Genomic DNA, 27,373 nt, shown 5'->3' on the forward strand with positions numbered 1-27,373 from the left:
TATTTCCTTCCAAACATAAACAATCCTCTAAGAAAGTCCCTTAGCCTGATTCCAAAACTGCTTCAACTCTTATAAGCGCCTATAAAGTGCTGGCTGACTTAAGTTACTAGTGAAGCTGCGATGTCACATCCCAACAAGAGGGAGTCGCTGTTGACACAGCTGGAAAATATGCATAAGCAAGTTAGTGATGAGACCAAGAGGAAGATGAATGAGAGTGGCAGCTCCAGCGCATCTGCAAATAATAAACGGAACCAGCCTTTATTTTCCAATGTTTTGAGTAGAAGTGAGAGAACAAATTCTATGCCTATGTTTGCCGGTAGTTCATCCCATAATGGTTTGCTAACGTCCAATAACAGTCAGGATATGAACTTTGTGATGGGATTGAGTGAAAACTTACTTGTCGAATGTCGTAGGTTACAAGCGGATAATGAAAGGAAGGCTAGGAAGTTCAAGACTATCAAGCAGAGTTACGAGGATTTGAAGGAAAGCAACCAAAAGCTGGAAAACTCGCACCAATTAGCTGCAAAAGAATTGCAATCTCTACGAGACGTAAACTGGGGGCTAGAGGATAAGTTACAGAATTTGTCTATTGAGTTCAAGGCTCAAAAAGATAAGCTAAGTAAGAACAAGCGAGATCTAAAGCATGAAACCGAGTCGGCACGAAAATTGAAGGCAGATCTCGAAGTAGCTGAGTTGCAACGCACAAACCTGGAAAATCAGTTGGAGTCTAAGAAGAAACAACTTGCGTCGGAAGTTGCAGATCTGAAAAGACATGTGTCAGATCTCAACGATGAGAATGATGCTCTTCATTTGAAGAACCACGAGCTAAATGATCAAATAGGCGAATTCAAGAAACTTAAGGTTATGCAGCCCATAGAGTTCGATGCGTTGAATAAAGAAATTAAACATGCGCGTCAAACAATTCGTAAATTAAGGCGTAAGGTTCCAGAGGTTCATAGACAATCAAGGAATAGCCGGCAAGCGACAGAGCATGAAGACTCCGAAGAAGAACTAAGTGATACTATGGATGCAGGCCCAGATGGGGGCTATATGAGTGATGACCTTTCTTTCAGCGATGTTGAGGATTACGCCAAGCGTCACAATATGGTCATCCTAACGAACGATGCATTAGAAAGCATACGAACAGAGGAATTAAAGACCTCTGATTCCAGGGACCAAATTGTTCAGGCAGTGGAGGAGACCAATATAGTTGCCTTGCCCAATGATCAAGCATCTTCGAAGAATCCTATTCAGGACTCGAATATTGGGAATATGATTGATCTTTTGACAGCCACGGGTTACGAAGTCATCCCAGAGGTTAATCATAAAGAAATACAAGACAAACTTCAGGCTTACTTAGAATCCAAATTAGCGGATACAGGGAAACTTGTGATAGGATCAGAGGAATATGACTCCATCATGAATCCACCACACGCACAAATTGTTGAGAAGCTAGAAAAAGAGGGTTACAGAGTGCTATCTGAATCAGACCATGAAAACCTCCTCGATTCTTTAGAGCATCCTACTTTGAAAGAGTTGGAAACTAAATTGAACTCGCTGAACTACGTTGCTATTTCAAATGATGAATTCAGGAGCTACAAAACACCAGATCGTGCTATGATCGAGACAAAAGCTAAATCTCTTGGTTATACAATAGTGGAGGATAAAACTTTTGATGAGATGCAGAAGACTGTTTCAAATCCTCCCATCACCTTCTTAAAGAGTACTATTGAAAAAAGCGATAAAATCACTGAAGAATTACTGTCATGGATGTCGGAGAAACAGAACGCGGTATTGCTGGACAAAACGAAGTTTAATAAACTTGATTCTTGTTACAATCATCCGACAAAGGAATTTTTGGAAGAGAAAGCCATTCTTCAAGGCTATACATTGATTCAAAGTACGGAATATGAAGAACTCAAAAAGAAGCTCGAAAACCCATCCTCCGAATATCTTGAAGGTAAGGCAAACGCCATTCAATGCAAAATTGTATCATCAGAAGAGCATGCTAACTTGGTTAATCTCTCGGAAAAACCTACAATAGAGTTTTTGATCAACAAGGCTGGGGCTGAAGGTTATTGTGTGGTCAAGGTGGACGACTATGAAACATTGAGTTCTACTATAAAATGCCCTGATGTGGAGTTTCTCTCTGCTAAAGCTAAAGAGAAGAACTACGAATTGGTTGAAAGCGAAGCTTACAGTTCTCTGTTAAAAAATAAATCTGAACCTGACTTAAGTTATCTGAAAGAGAAAGCAAGCTTCAAGGGTTACAGCCTAGTCGAAAAGAATTGCTATGAAGAGTTACTAAGAAAGACTTTAAATCCCAGAAGAGATGAGGTCGCTTCTATGGCAGAGAAACTGGGTTATGTGATCGTTCCATCTCTAGATTTTGAGCGCCTGAGGGCCATATCTGATAATCCGTCTAAGCAGTTTCTTTCCGAAAAGGCTAAAAGGTTGAATTTACTTCTTATCAGTGAAAAGGAAAAGAGGGAATTAGAGGAGAAGGGAAAAGATAAAGCCTCCCTGCTTGCAGCTGTCAAGGCGTTTGGTTTTGTACCCGTCCCTCTTCCAGATCTCAACCATCTCAAGAGTAGTACAATTGGTAAAGTTGGTTTGCCAGAAATTAAAACGAGACTGCAGGCACTTGGCTACGTTGCGGCACCAAGTGAACATTATGATTTTATTAACAAGCCTGTCACCGACAGAGCAACAAGAGAGGAGACCGTTGCTTTGTGTTCGAAGTACGGCTTGAAGCCAATTGCTTTTGAGGAATATGAAAAACTGAAGAGTAACGGTGAGAGGCAACTCCATTCAGAAGATGATTGTATTTCAGTACTGAAAACACGCGGATATGTTTTGATGACTCAAGATAAGCATGAAGATATAAAGAATCAGCTTGAATCGCCAGGATTAGATATATTAAAGGATCACTGCGACAAACTGGGCCATACTATTATCCCAAGAAATGAATATCAGCACATTTTAAACAATCTCGAGAAGCCCAGCGTGGACTATTTACGCGAGAAGGCTTTGATCTTAGGTTTTTCGCTTGTTGATCAAAAGCGCTTGGATGAGTTGCAACATACTTTTGATTCACCCTCTCTGAAATTCCTCGAGCAAAACGCACAGTTTTATGGGAGAGAATTGATAAGCTCAGAAGAGAAGACTTCCAAGGATAAACAAATTGGGCACCCCAGCTTGTCATATCTGTCAGACAAAGCAGCAGAAGCTGGGAAGTGCTTGATCGAAGAAAAGATACTAGATGAGCTACAGCGCAAGATAGCTGCGCCGACCAGTGATGAGCTTGAGGCCTCCTGCAGTGGCTTGGGATTGACTATGCTTGGGAAGGATGAGTACTCTAGGCTCTATGAACAAGCGAATAACCCCGCCTTGCGCGATCTACAAAGGAAGCTAAGCAAATTCGGTTACCAGTCACTGCCTCGTGATGAGTATGATTCTCTGCGAGAAAACTATAACATGCCCACCGAGGAATACCTTTCCGAGAAGGCACTTTCAACCGGAAAAATGCTAATAGATAAAACAGTATTTGAGAGACAGCAGCAGCAATTGAAAAATCCTCCACAGGACTTCCTTGCCCAGCATGCTGCAAATTTTAATATGAAGCTCGTGGGAGAGGCAGAGTACGAGAAGGATCTTGCTCTTCTTGCGTCGCCACCACGGGAATATTTAGAGGAAAAGGCTACTGTTCTGGATCTCGTGGTTATTCCCCAAGAGGAGTTGTTAAGTATTAAAGATCAAGCCGAGAGTCCTTCATATGAAAAAATGGAGAAGACTTTACAGACTCTGGGCTTTGTGACAATAGAATCTGCGAAATACCAAGCCCTGAATGAACAGGCCGAGTCGCCATCCGTCGAAAGAATCTCAGAGCTTGCAAGAAAACACGATTGTGTTTTAGTTTATGGCAAGGACGTGGCAAGAGAGGCAAGTGATGTGATTCATAATTTTAATTCCATGGTCGAAAGTGGTTCTTTCGTTCTGTTGAAAAGAGATGCCTACGATTCTCTGTTGCACGCTAGTGTAAATAAGATAAGCAAAAAAGAAGTGATTGATATCTGCACGGCATTTAATATGGTTGCTATACCTTGCGAAAAGTATGAAGAGTTGACCCAAATTCCTGATATTGAGACGATACAATCTCTCGCCTCTCGACACGCATCTGTAGTGGTCTTACGGGAGCAATACGATTTACTGAGCGCCGAGGCAGACTGTCCTTCGAAAGAATCAATGGAAAAAAGTGCAGAGCAGAAAGGCTTGAAATTAGTTTCGAGGGTAGAGTATGTCTCATTGGTTTCACAAGTCAACAGTCCAACTAAGCGTGACGTCGAAAGGCAAGCAGAAAAACTCGATCTCATCGCCATCCCTTCTGAAAAGTACAATAATCTGCTGAAAGAGGCTAAAACAAAATCTGGCTCGGCTACTCCTTCTCCATCTTCCAAAGTACTAGCAAGTAAGCAATATTTTGAACAGGTAATACGCGATCAAAACGATCACTCAGATAAACTCTATGAGCCTACAAAAACTCTTGGATTTGTTAAGTTATCGAGCGAAGAGTATAAGAGACTTAAGGATAACCAGCAAGAACATGTTCTAAGTAAGGCAGATATCTACAATGGTGCTAAAACATTCTCATTGGCAGTCTTGCCTCTCGAGGAGTACAGGACCCTACTGAAGAAGAAGACAAGCAGCAACTCAATGGATTACGATAATCTGGAAGAATATGCTGCAAGGTTCGATATGAAACTAGTCCCTCTTGGTCTATGCGATCTTGAATCTCCAACGCCACGGCGCCGGAAATCGCTGGAGAGTAACAAGGGTGAGGTTTTAGGGTTTGATGATCAGTCTTCTTACATGACGGTTGAGTCTTTCTCCACGCAAGGATCGGAATATGTGGATGCGGCGCAAAGCGTAAATAGCCTTTTGCGCTATCCTACTGTTTCCACGACGACGACTTCTTCGCAATTTACTGATGCTCTAGAAGACAATATTAATGATGATGGTTCTGATGCGGCCTCTGTTGCCTCAACTGTGCGTGCCTCCAATGCAGAAGGGCATGTCGATCTTGAGGATGTGCAAATCAAGGCAAGCGGTCTGGGGTACCACTTAGTTGCAAATGATGTGCAAGCTGAGCAAGAAGTGCCTGAGTTGGGTGAAAACACTGTCTCAAGTGTTGGCTGCAGCGATTCTGAAAATGACGAAAGCGAATTAGATGAAGAAGATTTGAAAAGACGGGCTGAAAAAATGGATCTAGTCCTCTTGCCAAAGTCAGAGTATGAAGAGTACCAAGCGTTCAAAAATTCTCCACCCACTAGAGAAAAGTTGGAACTCAACGCCACTGAACTAGGCCTTGTGGTTATCACAAAGAATGAGTACGATGATTTGCTTGACAAGAGCAATTTAGATGCGTCGCGTATTCAGAAGCTAGCAGCAGAGTTTGGTCTAAAGGCCTTGCCCAATGAGCATATCAAACACATAGAGGATGAATTAGCAAATGAACGTCTCACGAAGGAAAATATCGTTGCGAAGGCTCGTAATCTTGGCTTCGTTGCTGTCACCGCTGAGCGTTTCGAAGAGTTAACGATGAAAGCCGAGTCGGAGGAAAGCCCAGTGACTAGGGAAATGATTGAGCAAATGGCACCAAGCTACGGTTTAATTGTCACACCTCGGAACGATGATCAGGGAAAGGCAACCCCAGACTCAATGGGAGAAATGTGTTCTAAGGAAGATCTATTGACGAGAGGTCGTTCGCTAGGTCTTGCTGTTTTAGAGCAGGATGAGTATCAGAAACTGCTTGACAACACGAATAGTGGCGAAGATCATAAGCATAAAAAACTACTCAGTGAGTTGTCTGTGAATGACATAACGGATATAGCTTCCGGGTTCGGTTTAGTTTTGATCGATAAGGATCAATTCGACCAGATCAAAGATGAGTTGAGCCATCCAACACTGAAGGAAGAAGAAATAATAGAACAGGCACTTGAGCACAATATGGTTTGTATCTCAAAATCAGAATATGATCAATTGAATGGAATTCCTGAAAGTAGAAATGCTGAAGAGCTGAAAACACCAGGCAAGGTTTCACAAAATTCTGATGCAGGCTCGAAGAAGAGCCCTGACGTCGGTCAGCACACTTTGGCTGAACTGAAAGTAATTGCATATGAGCTTGGGCTATTTCGCGCTCCGGAAAATGTCTTGGGCTCCCCTTCTGCAGTTAAGCCTAGTGTAAATGAGCAAGTCGTCGTACTGCCCGATTATTACTTTGATGAATTATTGAGCAAGGAAAGGATGCTTGATCTTCAGGAAGAAGACCGTTCTAAGGTTGACGCCCTAGCTGCGACAAGAGAAGTAGAAGGTCTCCAACAGCCACCCTCGATCGGTAGTCCTAGATTCAACATACAAAAGTCGAGATTAGAGTCAATGGGATATGTGGCTAGGAATGATTCGCTTGAAGCTGTACACTACAAAACATACAGAAAGTCCAAGTCATCATCCCATGGGTCGAAGCCCAAGGCACCGTTGCCTGTACCAAAGCCCAGTTCACCTTTGCCTGCATCAAAGCCCAGCTCACCTATGCATGCATCGATTGTTGGTGCTAAACACTCGAGGAATGCTTCGCTCATAACTCGCAATGACAGTATCGTCAGTTCGATGGGAAGAACGGGCTCGATGGGAGCAATCTCGCTGGCCACTGTTGCGTCACTAAGTGAACCAAGTATTATACCGGCATTAACACAAACCGTCATTGGTGAATATCTGTACAAGTACTACCCATATTTGGGTCAATTTGGATCGAACTCACGTCATGAGAGATTCTTTTGGATTCATCCCTACACTTTAACCCTGTACTGGTCTACCAGCAATCCGATAATGGCCAATCCATCTAGTCATAAAACCAAATGCGCAGCTATACTAGCAGTTGAAAGTATAGTTGATACAAATCCATACCCAGCAGGGTTGTACCACAAGAGTATTATAATTACAAGTGATAAGAAGACTGTCAAGATAACGTGCCCCACAAGGCAAAGGCATAATATTTGGTACAACTCTTTACGGTATTTGATTCAGAGAAATATGGAAGGGATCAACTTGGAAGATATCGCTGATGATCCAAGCGACACGATGTACTCAGGTAAGATCTTTCCCTTACCAGGAGAGAACGCCAAAAGTACCAGCCAAAGGCTTTCAAGTTCAAGGAGATCCATGAGATTCAAAGTGCCCAAATCTGCCTCTATGCCTATCAGAAGGAAATAATACCATATTTTCCATTTGCGTATAAACTTATACTTAAAATAAATAATAACTACCAATCACCAGGTAATTTTTTGTAATGCCTTAACATTTGCATGTAAATTCTTAGGCTTCCTGGCTTGTGTATAAACCTTGATATCCTGATCATCACCATGTTTAAAACAACATCTCTTACCATAAGGACAATACCCCAATTTACTCCAGTTAATACATGGTTTAGTCCTAAAATTTGTTGCCCTTGGCTTAATTTTCAGTTCTTGCAGCCCATGAGCGAATTGGCACTTGTTCCCATATTTGCAGTGACCTTTTGTGGTGAACGATTCACAAAGCTCTGTCTTGTACAGCTCTTTGTTTAATTGTTGCCGTGAATCCTCAGGTGCTCTAGTAGTCACTTGAATTTGTGGAGAACTCTTAAGAGGAGTACCACTGATAGTTAATCTTTGTAAATTTTCAGTAGTCAAAGGCAAAGCATCTAAGCTGGGCATTATATTGGCATTGATATCCACTTCAAGCGGATGACTATTCCTCGAGGGCAAAACACCGGTGTCCTGCACCGATGGTTTAAAACAATCCAATGGCTGATAATGTTGCTGTTTTGGAGAAGAATTTACACTTGAAGCCTCGCTTCCCACAGGATCTTCTTCATCATCACCATTATCATCATCATCATTTAACAGAGTCTTGACATAGTACTCTTCAATTTCCCTAATCCTATAATCATAATTGTCTCCATCACTAGGAAAAAATGATGAAGTTCCAGTCGATACACTACCAGTAGACATATTATGATAATTCATTCTTGCGTCATGTCCTCTTGCAATTCACCCTGTAACATACCAACCCTACCTACAACGTATATATATATACAATTACAAGATAACAGTAAGGAATGTAAACTGGGCGCCAGAGGGTGCACTACTCAGCCATTCGGGTGTATCTTGACTGTCAATCGAGTCTTTTAGCAGCCAGTTCGAGAACTTTAAAAGTGATATGCACCCAAAAAAAAGAGGCTTCCAGTTTTGAAAAATTTAGCCCTAATTTCGAGGTTTCAGCCCTAACGACTCTATTGAAATTTTATTGTAAGAAGCACTACTAACTAGGACTCAAGAGGTGTAAAAGCTGCTGGATTGAGTTGCAATGGACTATACCGGTGAGCAGGAGCAGGAGTTGGAAGTGCTTGAATCAATTTACCCCGATGAACTGACTGTAATTACTAAGACATACCCTGAAGTTCATTTCAAAGTGGACGTCAAATTGGAACCGCAATTGGAAGATCCCACTACATTAAACAAGGAGCATACTGTGTGCATAGATTTCCGTTTGCCTGAAAAGTACCCTGAAGAAGCACCTATGATAGAATTGGAGGCAATTGAAGAAGGGCAACAAGAAGAGGACGATGGGGACGAGGAAGAACCTGAATTCGATGAGCATGGGAATAGAGTGAGTAGTAAATTTCAGAGTTTGCCCGATCAGATAAATTTTGACAGTTATTTACCCGAGTTGCAAGTACTCTTGGAAGAACAGATCGAAAATGATATGCTCTTGGGGATGCAGATGTGCTTTACGTTGATCTCATCTGTAAAAGACTTGTGTGAGACATGGTTTGTTGATCAATTGGCTTCGTTGGAGAAACAACACGAGTTGGAACTGCAAGCTCGTGAGAGAGAAGAGCAAAAGAAGTTTCGTGGTACAAAAGTGACTCGTGAATCGTACTTGCAGTGGAGAGAAAAGTTTCGTAAAGAGTTGGGAATCGACCAGAGAGACGAAAAGAGGCGGTTGGACGCACATCATGGTAAGATGACTGGTCGTGTGATCTTTGAACGTGGCCTGGCGGGCGATATGGATGATGAAGAGGACGATGCGTCGCTAGCAGATACGTTAAAGAAGACTGTAATATAGAATATTTATATACTACAAACCTATGTACACTGATCATATGAGTGATTTGGATTGTGAGAACAGGTCTGCGAAAGCATCCTGTTTTGGCGCTTGCGCTTGCGCCGGCGTTTGAGCTTGTGCGTTTACTGGAGCATCCCAATTGAGCAGATCAAGATCCTGCTGCTTCGGCTTTGGTGGTGGTGCTGCGGCGGCAATCGCCTGTGAATCGTCGCCCGCTTGAAAATCGCCAAATTCATCGTCATCGTCATCGTCATCTTCATCTTCATCTTCGTCTTCCTGTCCTTGAGCCGGTTCTGCATCGAAATCGATCAGATCAGGCAAATCCTGTTGTTGCTGTTGTTTCTTTCTTTGAATCTCTGTATTCTTAATCCTTTCCCTCAAGATATCTCTTCTTTGTCTTCTCTGTTGATCCAATTGCGAACGCCTACGATGCGGTTCCTCTTCTTCAACACCCTCATCACTATCCAAGTATTCCGAACTCATTGCGGATGTATCAATTGGGTTTGCGTTGTAAAGAGATGACTCTGCCTGTTGTCTTATTTTCAAATTATTCTTCGCATGAGCACGACGTTCTTTCTTCAAATACTGAGTATCATCTAGCAATTGAAGAATATTCTCACATTTCTTGCGGATCCCACGTTCATGAACTTCCATCTTACCATCGTTCGACATCGCCACACGGTATTGTGCCACTTCACGCGAAAGCAAGTGCTTATGAGTTACCAAACAACTACGAACCTGGTTCAACTCATCGCCATCGGCAACGTTGAGCAACAAAAACTCAATTACGACCAAACACTTGAGAACAACACGCCATTCACTCCCGTAGTTAACATAATCTTTTCTAGCTTTTTCATACAGATTTTTCGGTCTTGTCGCAACATGATCCACCAGTCTCTTCAAAGTATATTCGGTCAAGAGATAAAGAGGAACCTGGTACCTATTTCTCAAAACTTTCTCCAGATGTTTCGGTGTTGGACCCCAAGCATCCGTATTTGTAGCTCTACGAATATCGATCTGGTACGGTTCATACTGAACAATCATGTTCTGTGCAAAACGAGCAGCATTACGAATATCATGGATACCCAAATTTTGAATCTTCTTCGATAACGAGTCCATATCACACAGCAATAGTCAATCTTGGTCCTCAACACCCTACTTGAATTAGAAGAAGGAGATAGTTAGAGATATATATATTATGATATTGTTAGTTAAAGAGGTGAAAAATTGTAGAAAGATCACGTGAACAAACAAGCATAGTTATAATATGTAGTTAGTTATACTATAAAAGTTCCCACTTACAATTCACCAGACTTGGCAACAGAGATCTTAGCTCTGGTAGCACCGGAACCGGACCCTAGACTCTCAACCTTCTTGACAACATCGTAGCCATCGGTAACTTCACCAAAGACCACGTGCTTGCCGTCCAACCAAGGACATGGCACAGTAGTAATGAAGAATTGAGAACCGTTGGTGTTTGGACCAGCGTTAGCCATGGACAATAGACCTGGACGGTCGTGACGGCGAGTGAAGTTCTCATCTGGGAACTTGCCACCGTAGATGGACTTACCACCAGTACCGTTACCAGCGGTGAAATCACCACCTTGCAACATGAAGTCTGGGATGACACGGTGGAAAGGGGAGCCGGCGTAGCCGAAACCCTTTTCACCGGTACATAGAGCACGGAAGTTCTCGGCGGTCTTTGGAACCACGTCGTTGTAAAGTTTGAAAATGATACGACCCAATGGTTGGCCCTCAGCCTCGACGTCGAAGTATACCTTGGACATGATAGATGTGATTTTTGAGTTGGTAGGGATAGCCAATGGGTAGGAAACTAGCGGCAGGGAGCGAATGCAAAGTCTCTTTATATAGTCGAGACGAGGTAAACGTGGAACGTTGTGGAAAGAAGGGATCTGTCACCCGGCACAGGGCCTAAAAGCGGTCACGTGGTTCTCACGTGACCGTTTTTCTTGTGACGTCATAAGTTTCAGGGGAGTGCGCTATACGAGGCATCAGATTATACGAGCGGCAGTTGAGTAGACCAACCCCTTAAACCGCTTAAATCGTCTACTGGTGAGGGCTAGCCAGCCAAGTATAGTATAGTAGTACTGAAGCGTGTTGTTGTGATGTCTTTGTATCCTAACATGAATGGCTGATCATTGCAGTGGCCCTTTTCATGGGTAGTCGACGTAGTAGTAGAAATGGAAGGGTAAAAATAGATGTTTGATCGTCAAATTGTGTGTATGCTTTTGAATATGGTATAAATCCTTGTTGCTTCATATTAAATGTACAATGGTTGGAATTGCAGTGTTTTTTTTTTTCATCTTGTATTTTTCGTTGTTATTCAGGAACTAGCATATCTAGTAGGGAATCCACCTCTTTATGTCTGTTGAGTTCGATTTGAAAAAAAAAACCGCTTCATGACACATTGTAAGATGGTCTATGATAATGTTGAAGTAGTAGTAGCAGACAAGCTTGATGCGCTTTATAATCCACTGGGTATTTTCGTATTTGTTCAGTCTGGAATTGACGATCTTCGTCTAATCATAGTTTGTAGTATCGCTTATTGGTATGACAAATAACGGTGGCTAAGAACAATCGTAGATCCAGAAGCAATGATTTGTTGCACTTGACAATTTCACGAAAGTGAGAAAGGTCGCGAGCTTCCGACAACAAGCGCCGCGCCAGCGATTGCAAGCCATCCATAGACTAACCATTGACTCTTAGACCAGCGAGCTCTCTTCATCGGAGCTTTAGATTCGCCCCCAGTGGGTGTTTGCTTCCTCTGAAAGTGCATCATCACGACGCAATATGCTACCACTGATAGAGAAATAACCAATGGAATTCGTCTACATACCTGCGCCATTTGTGTGTCAAGGTATTGGTTGTTTTGAGAAGAGGGCTCAACTGGCTCCAAGTCATTTTGATATGCTGAAAATTTCGAAGGAGTAAACATGCCAGTTCCTAGATAGATGGATACGTTGTCTTATAATATTGAGTATGATCTTTATTCGAATCTTCACAATGTATGGAAAAACTATTTTATGCGCGAGTAGTATATTAGCGTTGCTACTGGTTGTTGACCGAAATATGCAATTGATTTGGGTGACACACACACTATGACCTTACTCTTTCTTACGACTGTGTAGGCAAGTTTAAAAGGAGGACCATTTCTTATGAACTTGTCCGATCCCATTGATTTTTAAAAGACTCATCTCATACTTAAACAAACCATATCGGGATGAGGATTACATCTGACTCGTGGTATTCTGTGGTCAAACATTCCCAGGCGCCATCAAAGACCCATTGAACTTGCCGCTTAGTAGTGACGGTCAAAAAATCCGGATATCCTACTACGAGCCAAAAAGAGACTAGAGCCGCGGGAACAATGGCTGGATGAGTATGATTACCTTTCAAAAGACAAGTACAAGAAGACTCGGTTCACAAAAGTACTGGAACAATGAGATCGTTTTAAAGCGACATATTCCCATCAGTCAAAATGCGTTATAATAAGCCGCTTCCGTTGATACTAGCGTAAGTTAATTCCGACTGGATGTTTTAATGTAGCATGATGCTCAAGGCTTGTTGTAAGCATTTAATGGCAGGTCGTGAATGGCGGAAACGGTGCGTCTGACACAGCGGTGCGTGAGTTTTTCATTGAAAAAAATGAAAAACTCAAAGCTCATCTCATCACTCTTCACTCACTTAAAGCAGCGCAACAGATGTTGAAAACCAGTAGGAGAACAATCTCCACTACGCTCGATTCCCCCGTGGTGGTCCATGTTGGTCAACCTGAGCATGTAGACCGCGATCAAGTGCTCAAGTTTCTCGACACTTTTGTCGCAGACAAAGAAGCTCAATTGACCGTCGGTGCAGATGCAGACGCTGATGTTCATCTCACCAGCGCCCTTTCACAGCTCAAGCGGATTCAAAGAGACTGTCAGGGCCTACCGCCAACCGTTTTAGACGAAGGATCCAAGCAGTAATCATCGATCTCTATATAATGACTAATAGTTAAATCGTGTCGTGCGCGGCGACAGAGTGAAAAATTATAAGAACAAGCAGGCGCTGCTTATTACTATTCTCGTGAGTCATCTCTTTTATAGCGGTCGACAATGGCTGCTAAGAAGATCGCTGGTGTATTGGGAGCCACAGGCTCTGTCGGTCAAAGGTTCATTCTGCTTTTGGCTGATCATCCTGATTTTGAATTGCGCGTTTTGGGTGCTTCTCATAGATCTGCGGGCAAGAAATACATTGATGCTGTGAACTGGAAACAGACCGATTTGTTGCCTGAATTCGCAACTGATATCGTGGTTTCTGAGTGTAAAGCCGACCAATTTTCTGAGTGTGATATCGTCTTTTCTGGTCTTGATGCTGACTATGCTGGTGCCATTGAAAAAAAATTCGTTGAAGCTGGTTTGGCTGTTGTGTCCAATGCTAAGAACTATAGAAGAGAGAGCGATGTTCCACTAGTGGTTCCTATTGTGAATCCTGAGCATTTGGATTTGATCTCTGCCAAAATTGAAAAATCTGGAAAACGTGGATTTATCGTTTGTATCTCTAACTGTTCAACAGCTGGTTTGGTTGCACCTTTGAAACCATTGGTTGAAAAATTTGGTCCTATTGATGCATTGACCACTACTACGTTGCAAGCTATCTCTGGTGCAGGTTTTTCTCCAGGTGTTCCAGGTATTGATATTTTGGATAACATCATTCCTTACATTGGCGGTGAAGAAGACAAGATGGAATGGGAGACTAAAAAAATTCTTGGTAAAATTTCTCAGGACCGTTCTCAAATTGATCTCTTGTCTCCAGAAGAGATCAAGGTCTCTGCTCAATGTAACAGAGTCGCTGTTTCTGATGGTCACACCGAATGTATCTCTTTGAGATTCAAGAACAGACCTGCTCCAGCTTTGGAAGATGTCAAGCAATGTTTGCGTGAGTACGTCTGTGACGCCTACAAGTTAGGTTGCCACTCTGCTCCAAAGCAGACTATCCATTTGCTAGAGCAGAATGACAGACCACAACCTCGTTTGGACAGGAACAGAGACGCTGGTTACGGTGTCTCTGTCGGTAGAGTCAGAGAAGACCCAGTGCTAGATTTCAAGATGGTTGTGCTATCCCATAACACCGTTATTGGTGCTGCTGGTGCCGGTATCTTGATCGCAGAAATACTTTTGGCCAAGAAGTTGATCTAAACTTTGTAGTTAGATTTATGTAATTATCAATTAGTTCGTCAGATCTAACTTTCACTATTTAAAAACATCAGGATGACATTAAAATTGCAAAGGCTTGGCGAAGATTTGATTCATGAGCATATCTGTGAGCGTTATATCGAGTTGGCTTCCAGGACCGAATCTTTGAAGCAAGATTTGGGTATCTTTGATAGGACTCGGTCAGATATATCCATCGATATAGAGCCACCACCGAGAACTTCAAAGAAGAGGACAAAGAAGAAGCTACCGCCTACGATACTCGATGACAGGTACAATCTCACAGTCGAACAATCCATAACTTCTCTTCATTCGAATCGTGACAACAGTAACTCTACTACCGGCTACGTACTGTGGTCCACTACTCCATTCTTTTTAAAATGGCTACTCTACGATCCGCAGGCTATTTCGTTTAGACAAGGTGGTATTGTTGATGCTAATGTCATCTACGGTATGCTGAAACCTTCGACGGGCATTTTGGAGTTAGGTGGTGGAACAGCTGGCATCATGCCAGTGGTTCTTGGAAACTACGTCGGCACATACATTTGTACTGATCAAAGAAGTCTTATCAATAGAATGCAATCAAACATAAAAAATAATCTATTGCAATTGAACAAGAGACGTTGTGTGTCAAAGACATTGGGTTTCGAACCACAATTTGATGACGATGAACCTGCGGTAAACTTGGAGACGATGCCTTTGGATTGGGAAAAATTCCATCTATCCCATTCTACAACCCCTGCTGAACTGCAGCCACTAGCAAAATGCTCTACAGTTTATATTGTTGCCATGGATGTGATCTATAATGATTACTTGATTGATCCATTCTTGAGGACCCTGAGCCTACTCTTGAAATTTTATCAAATAAAAAAATACAATACCCATTGTCTCGTTGGCATACATTTAAGAGCTCAAGAGGTGGTCACAGAATTCCTTGAAAAAGCAGTCCTAGAGTTTGATCTGCCGTTCAGCTATATACAGAGCGATTCGCTTGATAGTTCAAGATTTAGTCTATATTTCATGTAATTTGTGAAACCGAAGGTTTTCTAAAATATTGAAAAAAGAGTAACAACAACTCAGCTCTCAAAGAATAACACAAAGGAAACAAGCACTCGCTGTGTCTATGGAAACATCCTTTGGTACTCAAGTACCTCCTCCTACTGGCTTCAACTTTCTCCAGAATAGTAGCTCTCCTAACTTCCTTCCCTTTTCTAATGGTACTCCCAACTTTAATATAAACAATAAGAGCAGCCTAATTGCTGGTCAGAATAAGACGAAGACACTTCAATCCAACAATATGACGGATTCTAAGCGACTGCGAAAAGGTGTAAACGGCGACAAGACATATTCGACTGCTGGCCCACTGGTAGCTAATCCCGAAAGGCTTGGATTCACCCATTTAAAGCATAAGCGTCGAGAATTGCCTAGATTCTTGATCGGACAACATCCTCAGTTGGAGCAGAGAAAGTTCGTCCAGGATTCATGGGATAAGGCCAACCAGCAAAAGATGCTGCAGTTGGAGGATAGCATCGATGATATAACGGAACTGTACGAAACATTGAGGAAGATGAGAGATATGGAAAGAAAGATGATGGAAAACAAAGGCTTGGTTGATAAGGCTGACTCCGCCAAGGATCTTACTGAAGCGATTTCCTTCCAAGGTACTTGCCAGGATATGTGTCCTGTCTTTGAAAGATCTCGAAGGAATGTCGAACATACCGTTTTCTCCTATGAAAGAGAAGCTACGAATGAAAAAAAAGCTTCTAGACTAAAAGCTTTGAAAGTCTTTGCTCGTCCCGCAGCAGCGGCAGCTCCACCATTACCTTCTGATGTTAGGCCACCTCATATTCTATCACAAACACTCGATTACATCATTGATAATCTGCTAGACACACTGCCCGAAAGCGAGGGTTTCTTGTGGGACAGAATGAGATCCATACGACAAGACTTTACATATCAAAATTATTCTGGTCCTGAGGCCGTCGATTGTAATGAGCGTATCGTCCGTATCCATTTACTCATAATTCATATAATGGGAAAGAGTAAAGGAGATTTTTCATTACAACAGGAACTCGAACAATTGCACAAATCTCTGATAACACTTTCCGAGATATACGACGAGGTTAGGGCCGCCGGCGGTGAATGCCCCAATGAAGCAGAGTTTAGAGCCTATGCATTGCTCAGTAAAATAAGAGATCCTGCATATGACAAGAACATCCAAGAATTACCACAAAATATCTTTCAAAATGAAAAAGTTCAAATGGCACTTTGTTTTAGAAGAATAATATCAAATTCCAATTTCAATGAAAGAGGCTATATGAGAACAGAAAACTGTCTGAATTTCTACGGACGTTTTTTCCAACTGATCAAATCAGGAAAGTTGCCGTTCTTACTGAGTTCCTTCCTTGAACTCTACGTCAATGAAGTCAGATTTTACGCCTTTAAAGCATTGTCTCATTCTGTTAACAAGAGACATAAGCCTATATCTTTCAAGTACTTGATAGATGAGTTTCTTTTTAATGACCAGCAAGAACTCGAGGGCTTTTGCGATTACTATTCGATAACCATGACAGGGGAAGGGGTCGAATTGAAATCATTGACACACCACTCGCATAAACTTATGGAAAAACGGCCATTGAAGCATGCATACCTCAGGTGCGTGGATGAAATGCTCAATCGCAGCTCGTATCCAGAGCTCATAAATTCCGGTAAAGAGGACAGTAAGAATAACGTTATATTGAATGACCGAAATTCATTAACAATGTCCCAAACAAAGCCTATGGTCGAAGCCAGTATTCAGAAGAAAAGCTCAAGACCTGAGGAGGAAGTTGGTTTCATACCAATAGCACGACCAAACGATACACTCAATAGCATTTCTTTTCCAACGGCAAATAAATTGAATTCAGTCCCCAAACCATCTATACCACAGCATAACGAGCCAATTTTCAACAACGAAAGCAGCAGGTCTTTCACCAAAGTCGAAAATGGCCTTCCTACAGGACAGACTCATACTCAGTTAGATGCTGTAAACAATAGGAAATCTGACTATGAGAGCGAAAAGAAACTCGAGGAAGAAAAGAGGAAGATCGAGCTCAAAGCCAAGAGACAAAGAAGTCGCAATGAGGTTTCCAAGGAATTGGCAAGTGAACTTGTTAAAAATGTTGTTCATGAAGAGATATCAAAGATTATCCAAGAATTTTTGCAGAAAGATAGCAAGAGAAAAGTTGAGATCGAATCTCTGGCACAAGGTCTATACCAAGCCTTTTTACATGAAAAGCTATACCAAATTTATCTGGAATCGAAAGCAGACGTCTTTCACAACAAAAAAATAGAGAATCAAAAATGGTCAAAATGGAGGGCCGCATACAAATCTATACACGAAAAAAGAGAACTGGAGAAGAAGAGAAAATCAGAGATAAAGGATGTTGCACGGTTACTGGGGGTCCCAAACTGTAAAAAATCCAAATTGATGACGACCCCAAGAAGTAGCAACATGTCATTCATACTATCATTGTCAGCGAGGAAGGAAATGACCTATTCACCCGTGGCTGATGAAACTAACAAGTTTTCAACTCTGAATGAGAGAAAAAAAGATGCATGGGAGCCATTCGATTTGAAAAAGATTTTTTTCAATGAGCTCGATAAAAAATGCCAAAAATCTGGTAGCATTTCGAAGGCCGATGTGTTCATTTATGGGAAAAATTGGTCATCTGTTTCTAACAGTTGGGTGATGAACAAGTTCGATATTTGCAAGAAGAATTCTCCCGTTATATTGAAAGGCACAAGCCTCGAAATGACGATAAGTTGTATCGATTCGAATTATGATCCAGCTAATTTCGATAATGTACAGCTGCTTGTCTTCAATACGGGGGTAACTGATTCTGATATTTTTGATTTGGAGATGAAACTACAGCAGGATGGTGAGGAGCTGATCAAGCTGGTAACCGGAATCTCACTAAACACCAATTTATGTTTCGATTTGGTAATCCTATACTGGGAATCCACGGAGACGCCACTAGATGATTCGACCATTTGCAAATACCTGAAGCTAAATCGAATCTCAAAGAGCTTCAATAGCGTAATCGAGAACCTCAGTATCATAAACATCAACGGTAATGCACCACACAAAGAGTTGCAAAAAGGCTTGGAGCTTGTGTCCCATAGATATAAGTTCAAATTAACAGATCGAGGTAAGTACAACTCCAGTATCCTCAAGCGCCGCTCTTTAGCCGGAATCTGCGGTCAGAAAGGTCTTCCCGATGCTACGAAGGACATCGACACAAAGATGAAAAAGCTACTTGAACAAGAACAGAGCAAGCATGAAAAGGAGCTAGACGATAAAAACACTTATGCTCACTTAAAGCACCACATTGCTGCCTCTCCTAAGGGCAATAAGAGAAAATTACCAGTTCTGCTTTCCAAGGCAAAAGAAAATAATTTTAAGACCCCACTAGCCAAGAGATGCATAAGTTCGTCTTCCCCTGCAATTACCTCACATTTAGCAACCAAGTTCAGACGAGATCCACATTCGACTCGTTACCAACGGTCTCTAGCACCTGGCACTCCAACTCACTGCAACAATGTCCCCGAACAATCCGCCACAGCCACCACTTCTCTACTAACCAATGCTCCCGACACCTCAACCGGCTCCAACACATCATTCGAGCGCCCGATGATAATCCGAGAACCTGCTCTTTTCCGCACTCCAATCAATTCCACTACCTCGAACGGATCGCCCTCCCTTGCAACGACCACGCATCGCCGCGACATCCCGGAAAGTCTGGTGGAGCTCAAGGCCCTGATAGACTCCGTGAAGAAGAAGGTCAACAACAGCTAAACAGCACCATTGCAGGCCACTATCTATCACTTATATCTTGTATATACAATATATCTTTTGAATCCTGGAGTTACCCTGCCACTAGTCTTAGAAATTTTTTTCTGCTTGACGCAAAAAAGAGACGGGCCCTGCATGAGAGAACTTTAAACCCGTCCAGCTAGAAGAGCTGAACGAATCTGAAAGATACGTGTCTAGTGGTTGTTTGAGCTTCACTTTATGACTGTAAGAGGAAGATAGTGACATATTAAGCTAGCATCATCGAAGCATGGCCGTTTGGGAGCAGCTGGAGGTCTCCAAAGCTCATATTGCGTACGCATGTGTAGGGGTATTCTCTTCGGTTTTCTCGTTGGTTTCTTTGTATGTTAAGGAACAGCTGTATATCGGTGAATCTACTGTGGCAGGTATCTTTGGACTTATTGTGGGTCCACACTGTCTTAACTGGTTTAATCCACTATCATGGGGTCATTCAGATTCGATTACATTGGAGATCACTCGTGTTGTGCTGTGTCTGCAAATCTTTGCAGTAGCTGTGGAACTACCGAGAAAATATATGTTGAAGCACTGGTGGTCAGTGACGATGTTGTTGCTTCCTGTGATGACATCTGGTTGGTTGATTATTGGTTTGTTTCTGTGGATTATTATACCTCACTTAAGTTTCTCGGCAAGTTTGTTAGTTGCTGCCTGTGTGACAGCTACAGATCCAATCTTGGCACAGTCAGTTGTCTCTGGTAAGTTTGCGCAGAGAGTTCCGGGCCATTTAAGAAATCTTTTGTCTGCCGAATCTGGTTGCAACGATGGTATGGCTTTCCCTTTCATTTTTCTTTCGTTGAACTTGGTGCTACATCCTGGAAACGCTGGATTGATTGTTAAAGACTGGATTTGCGTGACCATTCTTTATGAATGTATCTTTGGTTGTATTCTGGGTAGTGTTATTGGTTACTTGGGAAGAAGGGGGATCAAGTTTGCAGAGGAGAAGAATATTATTGATCGTGAATCGTTCTTGGCATTTTACGTCGTGCTGGCATTTATGTGCGCCGGTTTCGGTTCAATCCTCGGTGTCGATGACTTGCTAGTGTCGTTCGCCGCAGGAACCGCTTTTGCGTGGGATGGTTGGTTTTCGACAAAGACTCACGAGAGTAAGGTCTCGACAGTGATAGACTTGTTACTAAACTATGCATATTTCATTTATTTTGGCGCCATTATTCCTTGGGAACAATTCAACAATGGAACTATTGGAGTTAACATCTGGCGTTTGATTATCCTTGCGATCATCGTTATCTTTTTGAGAAGAATTCCAGCAGTGTTAATTCTGAAACCATTCATTCCCGATATCAAATCCTGGAGAGAAGCCGTTTTCGTTGGACATTTTGGTCCTATTGGTGTTGGTGCTATCTTTGCTGCCATTTTGGCTAGAGCTGAATTGGAGAGTTACGTTTCGCATGAAGAGACACCTCTAAACCAGTTGCCTGAGGTAGGCTCTCCCGAATGGCAATTAATTTCATGCATTTGGCCCATCGTCTGTTTCTTCATTGTAACTTCCATTATTGTTCATGGCTCTTCCGTGGCGATAATCACATTAGGGCGTCATTTGAACACAATAACCTTGACCAAGACTTTTACTACTCAAACGAGTAATGGTAACGGTAAGAGTTCGTGGATGCAAAGACTGCCTTCGTTGGACAAAAGCGGGCGTTCTTTTTCCTTACAGAGAGTGGATACTGAAGCACCTCATGGTGATCCTAATGTGGAGACAAGCGGAATTCCTGCAAGACCTGCTGGCGGAATGAAGAGAAGAAAGCATAGAAGAAAGAGAAGACATGAACTTTTCCGTGCGCTATCTAAGAATCATCAAGAGGGCTACGATGATGAGCTTAATGACCTGGGTAGAGAGAGACTACAAAGAGAAAAGGAAGCCAATGCGGCAACATTTGCGTTAGGAACCTCCGATAGGAAAGCAAAGGAAAGTGAAGAAGAAGAAGACTCAAAAGAAAAGATGGATAACTCGACAGAACAGCCTAGTTCCAGCGACCATACTCAAGAAACTCCTGAGTTTAGAGGTGATGAAGCTGTCGATGTGTTAAACCCTCGTGACACTGCTCATATAATCAAAGGGCTTGACAGTCTGGCAGCAAACACAGAGAATTCGGAACTTGAAATGGTCCGAAGCGAGTCTCATAAGACTCCTGCTGGTGAGTCTCCAACCGACGTTGAAGGTCAAAGAGATTCTGATGATGAAAGCTCATTAACGTCATCTGAAAGAAAGAGAAAACTTCAAGAACGTGAACAAGAGGCTCATATTGCCTATGCTGAGAGAAACAAGCTTATCGTTGAGAATAAGGATGGTGAAATTATCGATCAAGCTGAATTTCACAGACCACCGAAGGATGACGAAGAAAGTATTGGTAGTAAAGTTTCCAAGATGATGAGCCACAAATCTACTCATAGTTTACAATCCATCAAGAACGTCATTTCACCGACTAGTTTTGTGAATATGCACTCGTTGGTGGATGCAGACAGAAACAAGAAGTACTATGCTTACAAGATGGATAACATGTTAATTATTGAGGATGAAGATGGCGAAGTGTTGCGTCGTTACAAGATTAATACCCACAGAGACAAGAAGGCCACAAGGCCAAGAAGCCAAAGTGTTGTCTCCAAGGCTCTTTCTGCCGTTGGTCTGAAAATGAAGCAACCAAGCTCTACTTACAGCAATGAAAACAATCAAAGTCAAACAGAAGAACTGAAGAAGATGGTAAGAAATCTCACACCAGCTCCTAGACGTTCAAACCGATCAGACGAAGACTTGAGAGAAGAAGATGAAGAAACAGATGAAGATGAGGACGAAGAATCATACAACAGTCGGGACGACACCGATGTAACGGATGATTCCGAGCTATCTGATGATCTTGGAAGTTATGACTCTGACCAAGAAATGGTAGCGAGAGATAGCGATCAGGAGCCCGAAACCGCAATAGAAAGAGAGAGACGCCTGAACGCGTTAGGTCATGTTTCGGCACCAAGAAACGAGGACGATGAAGAGGAACCTCCTACCCCTTCTGAAACTCAACCCAACACAGGACCTAGCGCCGCCAAAAAGATGAAGAGCACAATCGGAAAAACTTTCCATCTCAAATAGACGTTATATAATACCACTTCATATGTATTTGGCAAGGTTTTGTAATTTTATTCTTTCATCTCATCCCATCGCTCGATGCGCATTCAGCGATGCCTTTAAAGTACCAAATCTCACAAACACCAATACAGAATGATTAACGCAAAGAAGAACTCTCATATTGATGAAAGCCGGTAACAATAATATATCATTAAGAAGTTCATTCAGCTGACGAGATAGATTTCTCACATACACATGAACTCTGAAGCCCCTTTGCCAGGATTGTTTCCTGAAAGTCACAATTTACAGATAGCCATCTCAAGGAAGGAAAGTTTGATTGAAAGGCCAGAGGATTCAGAAGATGTTGAGAAAAGTGCTGCATCTACCGACACCATAAACACCGATGTTTTGCAAGATATTATAGAAGGTCAACACTGGCATGATTTACAGACATACAAAGAACAAACAGCTAACCAGAGGTTTTGTCTAACGGAATTATATGCAAAGAAGAACAATATCACATTTCATGAAATGATTGTGGACAAATCTAAACCTCAGATTTACTCTAATGATCTTAATGATTTCATAAACTACAACCTAAAGGTCCAGAAAGAATATGAGTTACGGGAGAAATTAGAGAGTTTGCTCCAAAAACAAACTTACAGTGACTTAAGGATACTCAATGAAGAAGCAGTGCGAAGAAACTATGCTTCTGATGACGCAGTTTCAAGGAGCTCTAGAAACAATAAACCACGGAAACTCCTACGGATGACGTCGTCTCTATATAAACGATTCTTCCCACGCAAGCGGACAGACGGACGTGTTATTGATAACTGTTCGAGAACCTCTTCGAATACCAATATCATAGATAATGCCAGTCATGGAAACATGGCAATCAACGAAGTAGTTGGAGCAAATCGCCGTCACGAGGCTACTCACGACTCTCGATCCTCAGAATTTAGTACGCTCTCGAAGTCAAGCTCACAAAAGATTGGCCTTTTCGAACGGGTTGACAAGCACTTAAATAGCCCAGGTCATGCCAAATATCATGTTCAGCGAAAGCTGCGGGTTCGCCATATTCAGATGATAGGTATTGGTGCATGCATAAGTGTGGGGATCTGCTTGACATCTGGTAAGGCATTCTCGATTGCAGGGCCTTTTGGGACCTTATTGGGTTTCGCAATCTCGGGCAGTGTTGTCTTTGCCTCATTATTATCCTTCACTGAATTAGCCTCTCTAATACCAGTATCTTCTGGTTTCAGCGGGCTAGCGTCAAGATTTGTCGAAGATGCGTTTGGATTCGCTTTGGGCTGGACCTATTGGTTTTCATCGATGATTGCACTACCAGCTCAAGTGGTTGCTAGCACATTTTTTCTTAGCTACTATAGCTCGATGAAACGCTCTAGAGGATCAACGGCCGGCTTCGTTACTCTATTTCTTCTCTATCCCATTTTCATAAACCTTCTAGATGTGAGAATAATGGGGGAGGTGGTTTATGTTACCGGTCTTATAAAGATCATAATATCAGTAGTGGTGATCATTTCTATGCTGATATTCAATGCTGGTCACGGCGGTGCTTCTCATGATCAGGTAGGTTTTAGATACTGGGATTCATCGAAGTCATTTTCCCAGTTCACCTTTGGCCTGTTTCGTCCCACTTTTGATTTGAACGATGCTGGTGAGGGAAGCACACACGGAATTGAAGGAGCGACAGGCCGTTTCCTGGCGGTCATATCTGTAATACTCATTTCTACCTTTGCGTACAGTGGAGTTGAAATGACATTTGTTGCTAGTGGAGAAGCAGTTAACCCACGGAAAACGATTCCTTCAGCCATAAAGCGAACATTGAATATTGTGATAATCATCTACATGTTGTCACTCATTTCCGTCGGGGTAAATATATACTGTGGAGACCCTCGCTTGCTGAGTTACTTCTCAGGCTCTGCTGAGCGGCGCTTCATTACGGCTATGAATGACGACTCCATCAGGTGGCAGGTTTCGGAAAGATGTCGAAGTGGTCTACACTATGAAACTGGATACCAGCGGAACGGCTCTAGTCCATGGGTTCTAGCTCTACAAAACTTTGGAATGTGCACTTATGCATCGGTTCTCAATGGCATAATGATTTTTATAACCGTTGGAGCTGAGATTTCATCGCTTTTCAGCGGTTCAAGGACCCTATATGCGATGGCGGTACAACGCAAAGCCCCAGCAATCCTTCAGAGATGTACCAAAGCAGGTGTTCCCTATGTCTCGGTCCTCTTTACCAGTGCCTTTGGCGCCATATCGTATTTGGCCGTCGACACAACCGCTATCGAGAATTTCGGTGTCCTATCGAATATCTCGAGTGCAAGTACTTCAATCATCTGGATGGGACTGAATGTCTCATTCCTCAGGTTTTATTATGCCTTAAAATTAAGACAGGATATAATATCTAGAGATGACCGCTCATATCCATATCGGTCACCCTTCCAACCCTATCTAAGCATGTATGGGCTGTTCGGTTGCTGTATGTTTGTTATATTCATGGGCTACACCAATTTTCTCCACAAATATTGGAATACCAAATCGTTCTTTTCGGCCTACGGTGGCCTTATGCTCTTCTCAGCCTGTTACCTAGGATACAAGATTATTGGTACCTCCAAGATCCAGCGATTAGACCAACTGGACATGGACACTGGCAGAAGAGAGATGGACAGAATAATGTGGAATGAGTACAGACAGTACTCGGGACCATACCGGGAAAGGGCTAAGAAGCTCTTTACCTGGTTGTATTAAATAAAACTTTGATAGTTATGATAGCTGATCTCATTCACGTGACCATTCAAAGCTTATTCTCGTCGAATAGCTGAAAAATTACATGAAATTTAGCATGCGATGAGATGAGATGAGGCCGAGAACTATTTGATATACCCTTTGATCTTTGAACTGTAGCATCCATCAATTGAACTAAGTTGCCCTTCATGAGTGACATAGAGGCTTGTATTGAAAGGGCTAGGGAAGCGCTACATGAACAAAATGCAAAGGAAGCTTTGCGCATTTTAAAGCCATTCAAAAAATCTCTTAAGACTACGAACGGATCAAACGTTTTACTGCTTCAAACATTTGCCAATGCCTACCTCGAAGATGGCCAGTTGGAAAAGGCATATCCACTATTGAGCAGAGCATGCGAAGCGGATGTAGAAGGGACACAGGGTGGATCCGAGAAGTTCTTCACTTTAGGTCAAGTCGCTGGTGGTCAGTTTGGTATCAACATATTATTGCAAGGTGTAGAGAATGTTTCGCGAGAAGCCGGCGATAATTTGAACCAAGAACAGATAGGGAAGATTGTAAGTGGTCTGCTATCGATGGTCGAGATCTGGATGACTGACCTGTGTATGGAGGAGACTGCAGAGGCACAATCTGAAGAGCTGGTGAGCAAAGCCATGGAAATATCTGATGGGGTATCGCCTGAAGTGTGGTCGACTTTGGGCTCCATCAGAATATCGCAGCAAAGATACAAAGAGGCCGTTGATGCATTTATTCAATCGTGGACATTTTTTGAAATGAGGAAACAAGAAATTGAAAAGAGTCTTAATGATGCTGACGGCTCAACCTATGAAGATTACGTTCAATTATTACAACCGCTCTTGACGCTAGCAAAGATGTGCATTGAAATGGGACTCTATGATATTTCGTTGAAGATTGTGAGCGCAATCAAAGATATCGACGAGGACAATTTAGAAGCTTATTATTTGGAGGGTTTCACATATTATATGATTAGTAAGATGGAGATGTTTAAAAATACCAACCCAACGGCAAATGTGACTGCTGAGAACATTTTTGAGTTTAATCAGCATTTCAAAGAAGTTCCACTAAGCCTAAACAACGAATCTATCTCAGAAGTTGTTCACGAAGCTAGGCTGGCATTGAGTTTCGCATCAAAGATTGGAGGAAATTGTGATGCTACGGATGAGGTTATTTACGAGCTGCTTATGGGTACTAAAGAGTTGTTGCAGGAATTGGGAGGTCCATTGAATGACAAAGAGCTGATGAAGGCAAGAAAGGGTGAAGCAGAGGATGATAATGACAATGCAGAGTTTGATCTGGACAACATTGGTGATGAAGATTGAAAGGTAGTACTAATATTTCTCCATGTAACCTATAAAACACTACAACGAATCCTACTTATTTTCTAAAAACGTTCTTAGCTCATTTAGCTATCAAAATGCCAATCTATTGATCCTAATTCTCAGTAATATCTAGTTTATTAGCAATGTCATCCTTTAGGTTATTAATGTCTTCCCATTCATCAGTGTCCTTCTGGATATCATCACTATGCGAAATCGAATCTTCCTCGCCACGAATGTCTTCGCTTCCTTCAGCTTCCTCATCATGTTTTCGTGAGCCAGGGTTTAAACCCTGTGTGATATAATGCGTTAAGTAAAAGGGTCGAGCTGCCTCGACCGTTTCTTCCTCAACTTCTTCACCATCTTCATCAGCCGCCCCGTCACTGTCTTCCAAATACGACACAAATTCCTCGGGCACTAAACCCGTCTTAGTTCCCTCCTGATTCTCTGCGACAAGCCAGCCTTGTCCATGTCTGTAACTGATGTATACTATGTCGCCCTCCGTCAAGCCAAGCTCATTATCATTTTCAGGCTCAAAATCGTAAAGTGCCACTGCTAATTGGTTTATCAGATAGTCCTGTGGGAGAACGATGCTCTGTCTTTTATTAAAATCTCCATTTACACCTTCATCATCAGCATCCTCATCAGTATCGTAATCCGCCTCATCCGTAAGCCCCTTCCCAGTATCCTGGAGGTACCCATAATGTAACGGGTCTGACAGATCATACGCGTAGTCCTTCGTGGATATGTAGCCCTCTGAATCTTCATCCATCGTCCTTGTCCCATTATCCACAGCGTGACATTCTTCATCTTCTTTAGTTCTGTAATCGATATAACCTTGCTTTAGTTCTTCTAAGTTCGTACCTCTGTGATCCTCAGGGACCATAGCAGCATCTAACTGAGGTGCCATACCAGCCTTGGTCTCAATGTTTAGTTG

The 27,373-nt window shown here is 42.3% G+C and overlaps 13 protein-coding genes across 13 annotated transcripts; 9 read left to right on the forward strand and 4 right to left on the reverse strand.

Annotated features, from left to right (window-relative positions):
- Positions 1–120: 120 nt before the first annotated feature.
- Positions 121–7,269, forward strand: NUM1 (Num1p; the record flags this gene model as incomplete). The annotated part of the gene is made up of 1 exon (XM_003682430.1): positions 121–7,269. The coding sequence occupies one exon, from the start codon at positions 121–123 to the stop codon at positions 7,267–7,269; it is 7,149 nt and encodes a 2,382-aa protein (XP_003682478.1).
- Positions 7,270–7,325: 56 nt separating this feature from the next.
- Positions 7,326–8,063, reverse strand: CTH1 (putative mRNA-binding protein CTH1; the record flags this gene model as incomplete). Its single annotated transcript, XM_003682431.1, has 1 exon — positions 7,326–8,063. The coding sequence occupies one exon, from the start codon at positions 8,061–8,063 to the stop codon at positions 7,326–7,328; it is 738 nt and encodes a 245-aa protein (XP_003682479.1).
- A 340-nt stretch (positions 8,064–8,403) lies between these two features.
- GIR2 (Gir2p) lies at positions 8,404–9,165 on the forward strand (the record flags this gene model as incomplete). Its single annotated transcript, XM_003682432.1, has 1 exon — positions 8,404–9,165. The coding sequence occupies one exon, from the start codon at positions 8,404–8,406 to the stop codon at positions 9,163–9,165; it is 762 nt and encodes a 253-aa protein (XP_003682480.1).
- A 33-nt stretch (positions 9,166–9,198) lies between these two features.
- On the reverse strand, positions 9,199–10,284 carry ENT5 (Ent5p; the record flags this gene model as incomplete). Its single annotated transcript, XM_003682433.1, has 1 exon — positions 9,199–10,284. The coding sequence occupies one exon, from the start codon at positions 10,282–10,284 to the stop codon at positions 9,199–9,201; it is 1,086 nt and encodes a 361-aa protein (XP_003682481.1).
- A 179-nt stretch (positions 10,285–10,463) lies between these two features.
- Positions 10,464–10,952, reverse strand: CPR1 (peptidylprolyl isomerase CPR1; the record flags this gene model as incomplete). The annotated part of the gene is made up of 1 exon (XM_003682434.1): positions 10,464–10,952. One exon carries the CDS (start codon positions 10,950–10,952, stop codon positions 10,464–10,466), a length of 489 nt encoding a protein of 162 aa, XP_003682482.1.
- A 1,935-nt stretch (positions 10,953–12,887) lies between these two features.
- RPA14 (DNA-directed RNA polymerase I subunit RPA14) lies at positions 12,888–13,151 on the forward strand (the record flags this gene model as incomplete). The annotated part of the gene is made up of 1 exon (XM_003682435.1): positions 12,888–13,151. One exon carries the CDS (start codon positions 12,888–12,890, stop codon positions 13,149–13,151), a length of 264 nt encoding a protein of 87 aa, XP_003682483.1.
- Positions 13,152–13,280: 129 nt separating this feature from the next.
- HOM2 (aspartate-semialdehyde dehydrogenase) lies at positions 13,281–14,363 on the forward strand (the record flags this gene model as incomplete). The annotated part of the gene is made up of 1 exon (XM_003682436.1): positions 13,281–14,363. The coding sequence occupies one exon, from the start codon at positions 13,281–13,283 to the stop codon at positions 14,361–14,363; it is 1,083 nt and encodes a 360-aa protein (XP_003682484.1).
- A 72-nt stretch (positions 14,364–14,435) lies between these two features.
- RKM5 (S-adenosylmethionine-dependent methyltransferase) lies at positions 14,436–15,404 on the forward strand (the record flags this gene model as incomplete). The annotated part of the gene is made up of 1 exon (XM_003682437.1): positions 14,436–15,404. One exon carries the CDS (start codon positions 14,436–14,438, stop codon positions 15,402–15,404), a length of 969 nt encoding a protein of 322 aa, XP_003682485.1.
- A 97-nt stretch (positions 15,405–15,501) lies between these two features.
- On the forward strand, positions 15,502–19,215 carry SAC3 (Sac3p; the record flags this gene model as incomplete). Its single annotated transcript, XM_003682438.1, has 1 exon — positions 15,502–19,215. One exon carries the CDS (start codon positions 15,502–15,504, stop codon positions 19,213–19,215), a length of 3,714 nt encoding a protein of 1,237 aa, XP_003682486.1.
- A 265-nt stretch (positions 19,216–19,480) lies between these two features.
- On the forward strand, positions 19,481–22,351 carry NHA1 (Nha1p; the record flags this gene model as incomplete). The annotated part of the gene is made up of 1 exon (XM_003682439.1): positions 19,481–22,351. The coding sequence occupies one exon, from the start codon at positions 19,481–19,483 to the stop codon at positions 22,349–22,351; it is 2,871 nt and encodes a 956-aa protein (XP_003682487.1).
- Positions 22,352–22,582: 231 nt separating this feature from the next.
- Positions 22,583–25,105, forward strand: SSY1 (Ssy1p; the record flags this gene model as incomplete). The annotated part of the gene is made up of 1 exon (XM_003682440.1): positions 22,583–25,105. One exon carries the CDS (start codon positions 22,583–22,585, stop codon positions 25,103–25,105), a length of 2,523 nt encoding a protein of 840 aa, XP_003682488.1.
- Positions 25,106–25,290: 185 nt separating this feature from the next.
- Positions 25,291–26,439, forward strand: ACL4 (Acl4p; the record flags this gene model as incomplete). The annotated part of the gene is made up of 1 exon (XM_003682441.1): positions 25,291–26,439. One exon carries the CDS (start codon positions 25,291–25,293, stop codon positions 26,437–26,439), a length of 1,149 nt encoding a protein of 382 aa, XP_003682489.1.
- Positions 26,440–26,551: 112 nt separating this feature from the next.
- Positions 26,552–27,346, reverse strand: NBP2 (adaptor protein NBP2; the record flags this gene model as incomplete). Its single annotated transcript, XM_003682442.1, has 1 exon — positions 26,552–27,346. The coding sequence occupies one exon, from the start codon at positions 27,344–27,346 to the stop codon at positions 26,552–26,554; it is 795 nt and encodes a 264-aa protein (XP_003682490.1).
- Positions 27,347–27,373: the final 27 nt, after the last annotated feature.

Source organism: Torulaspora delbrueckii, chromosome 6, assembly GCF_000243375.1.
Source record: "Torulaspora delbrueckii CBS 1146 chromosome 6, complete genome".
Lineage (NCBI taxonomy): Eukaryota > Fungi > Ascomycota > Saccharomycetes > Saccharomycetales > Saccharomycetaceae > Torulaspora > Torulaspora delbrueckii.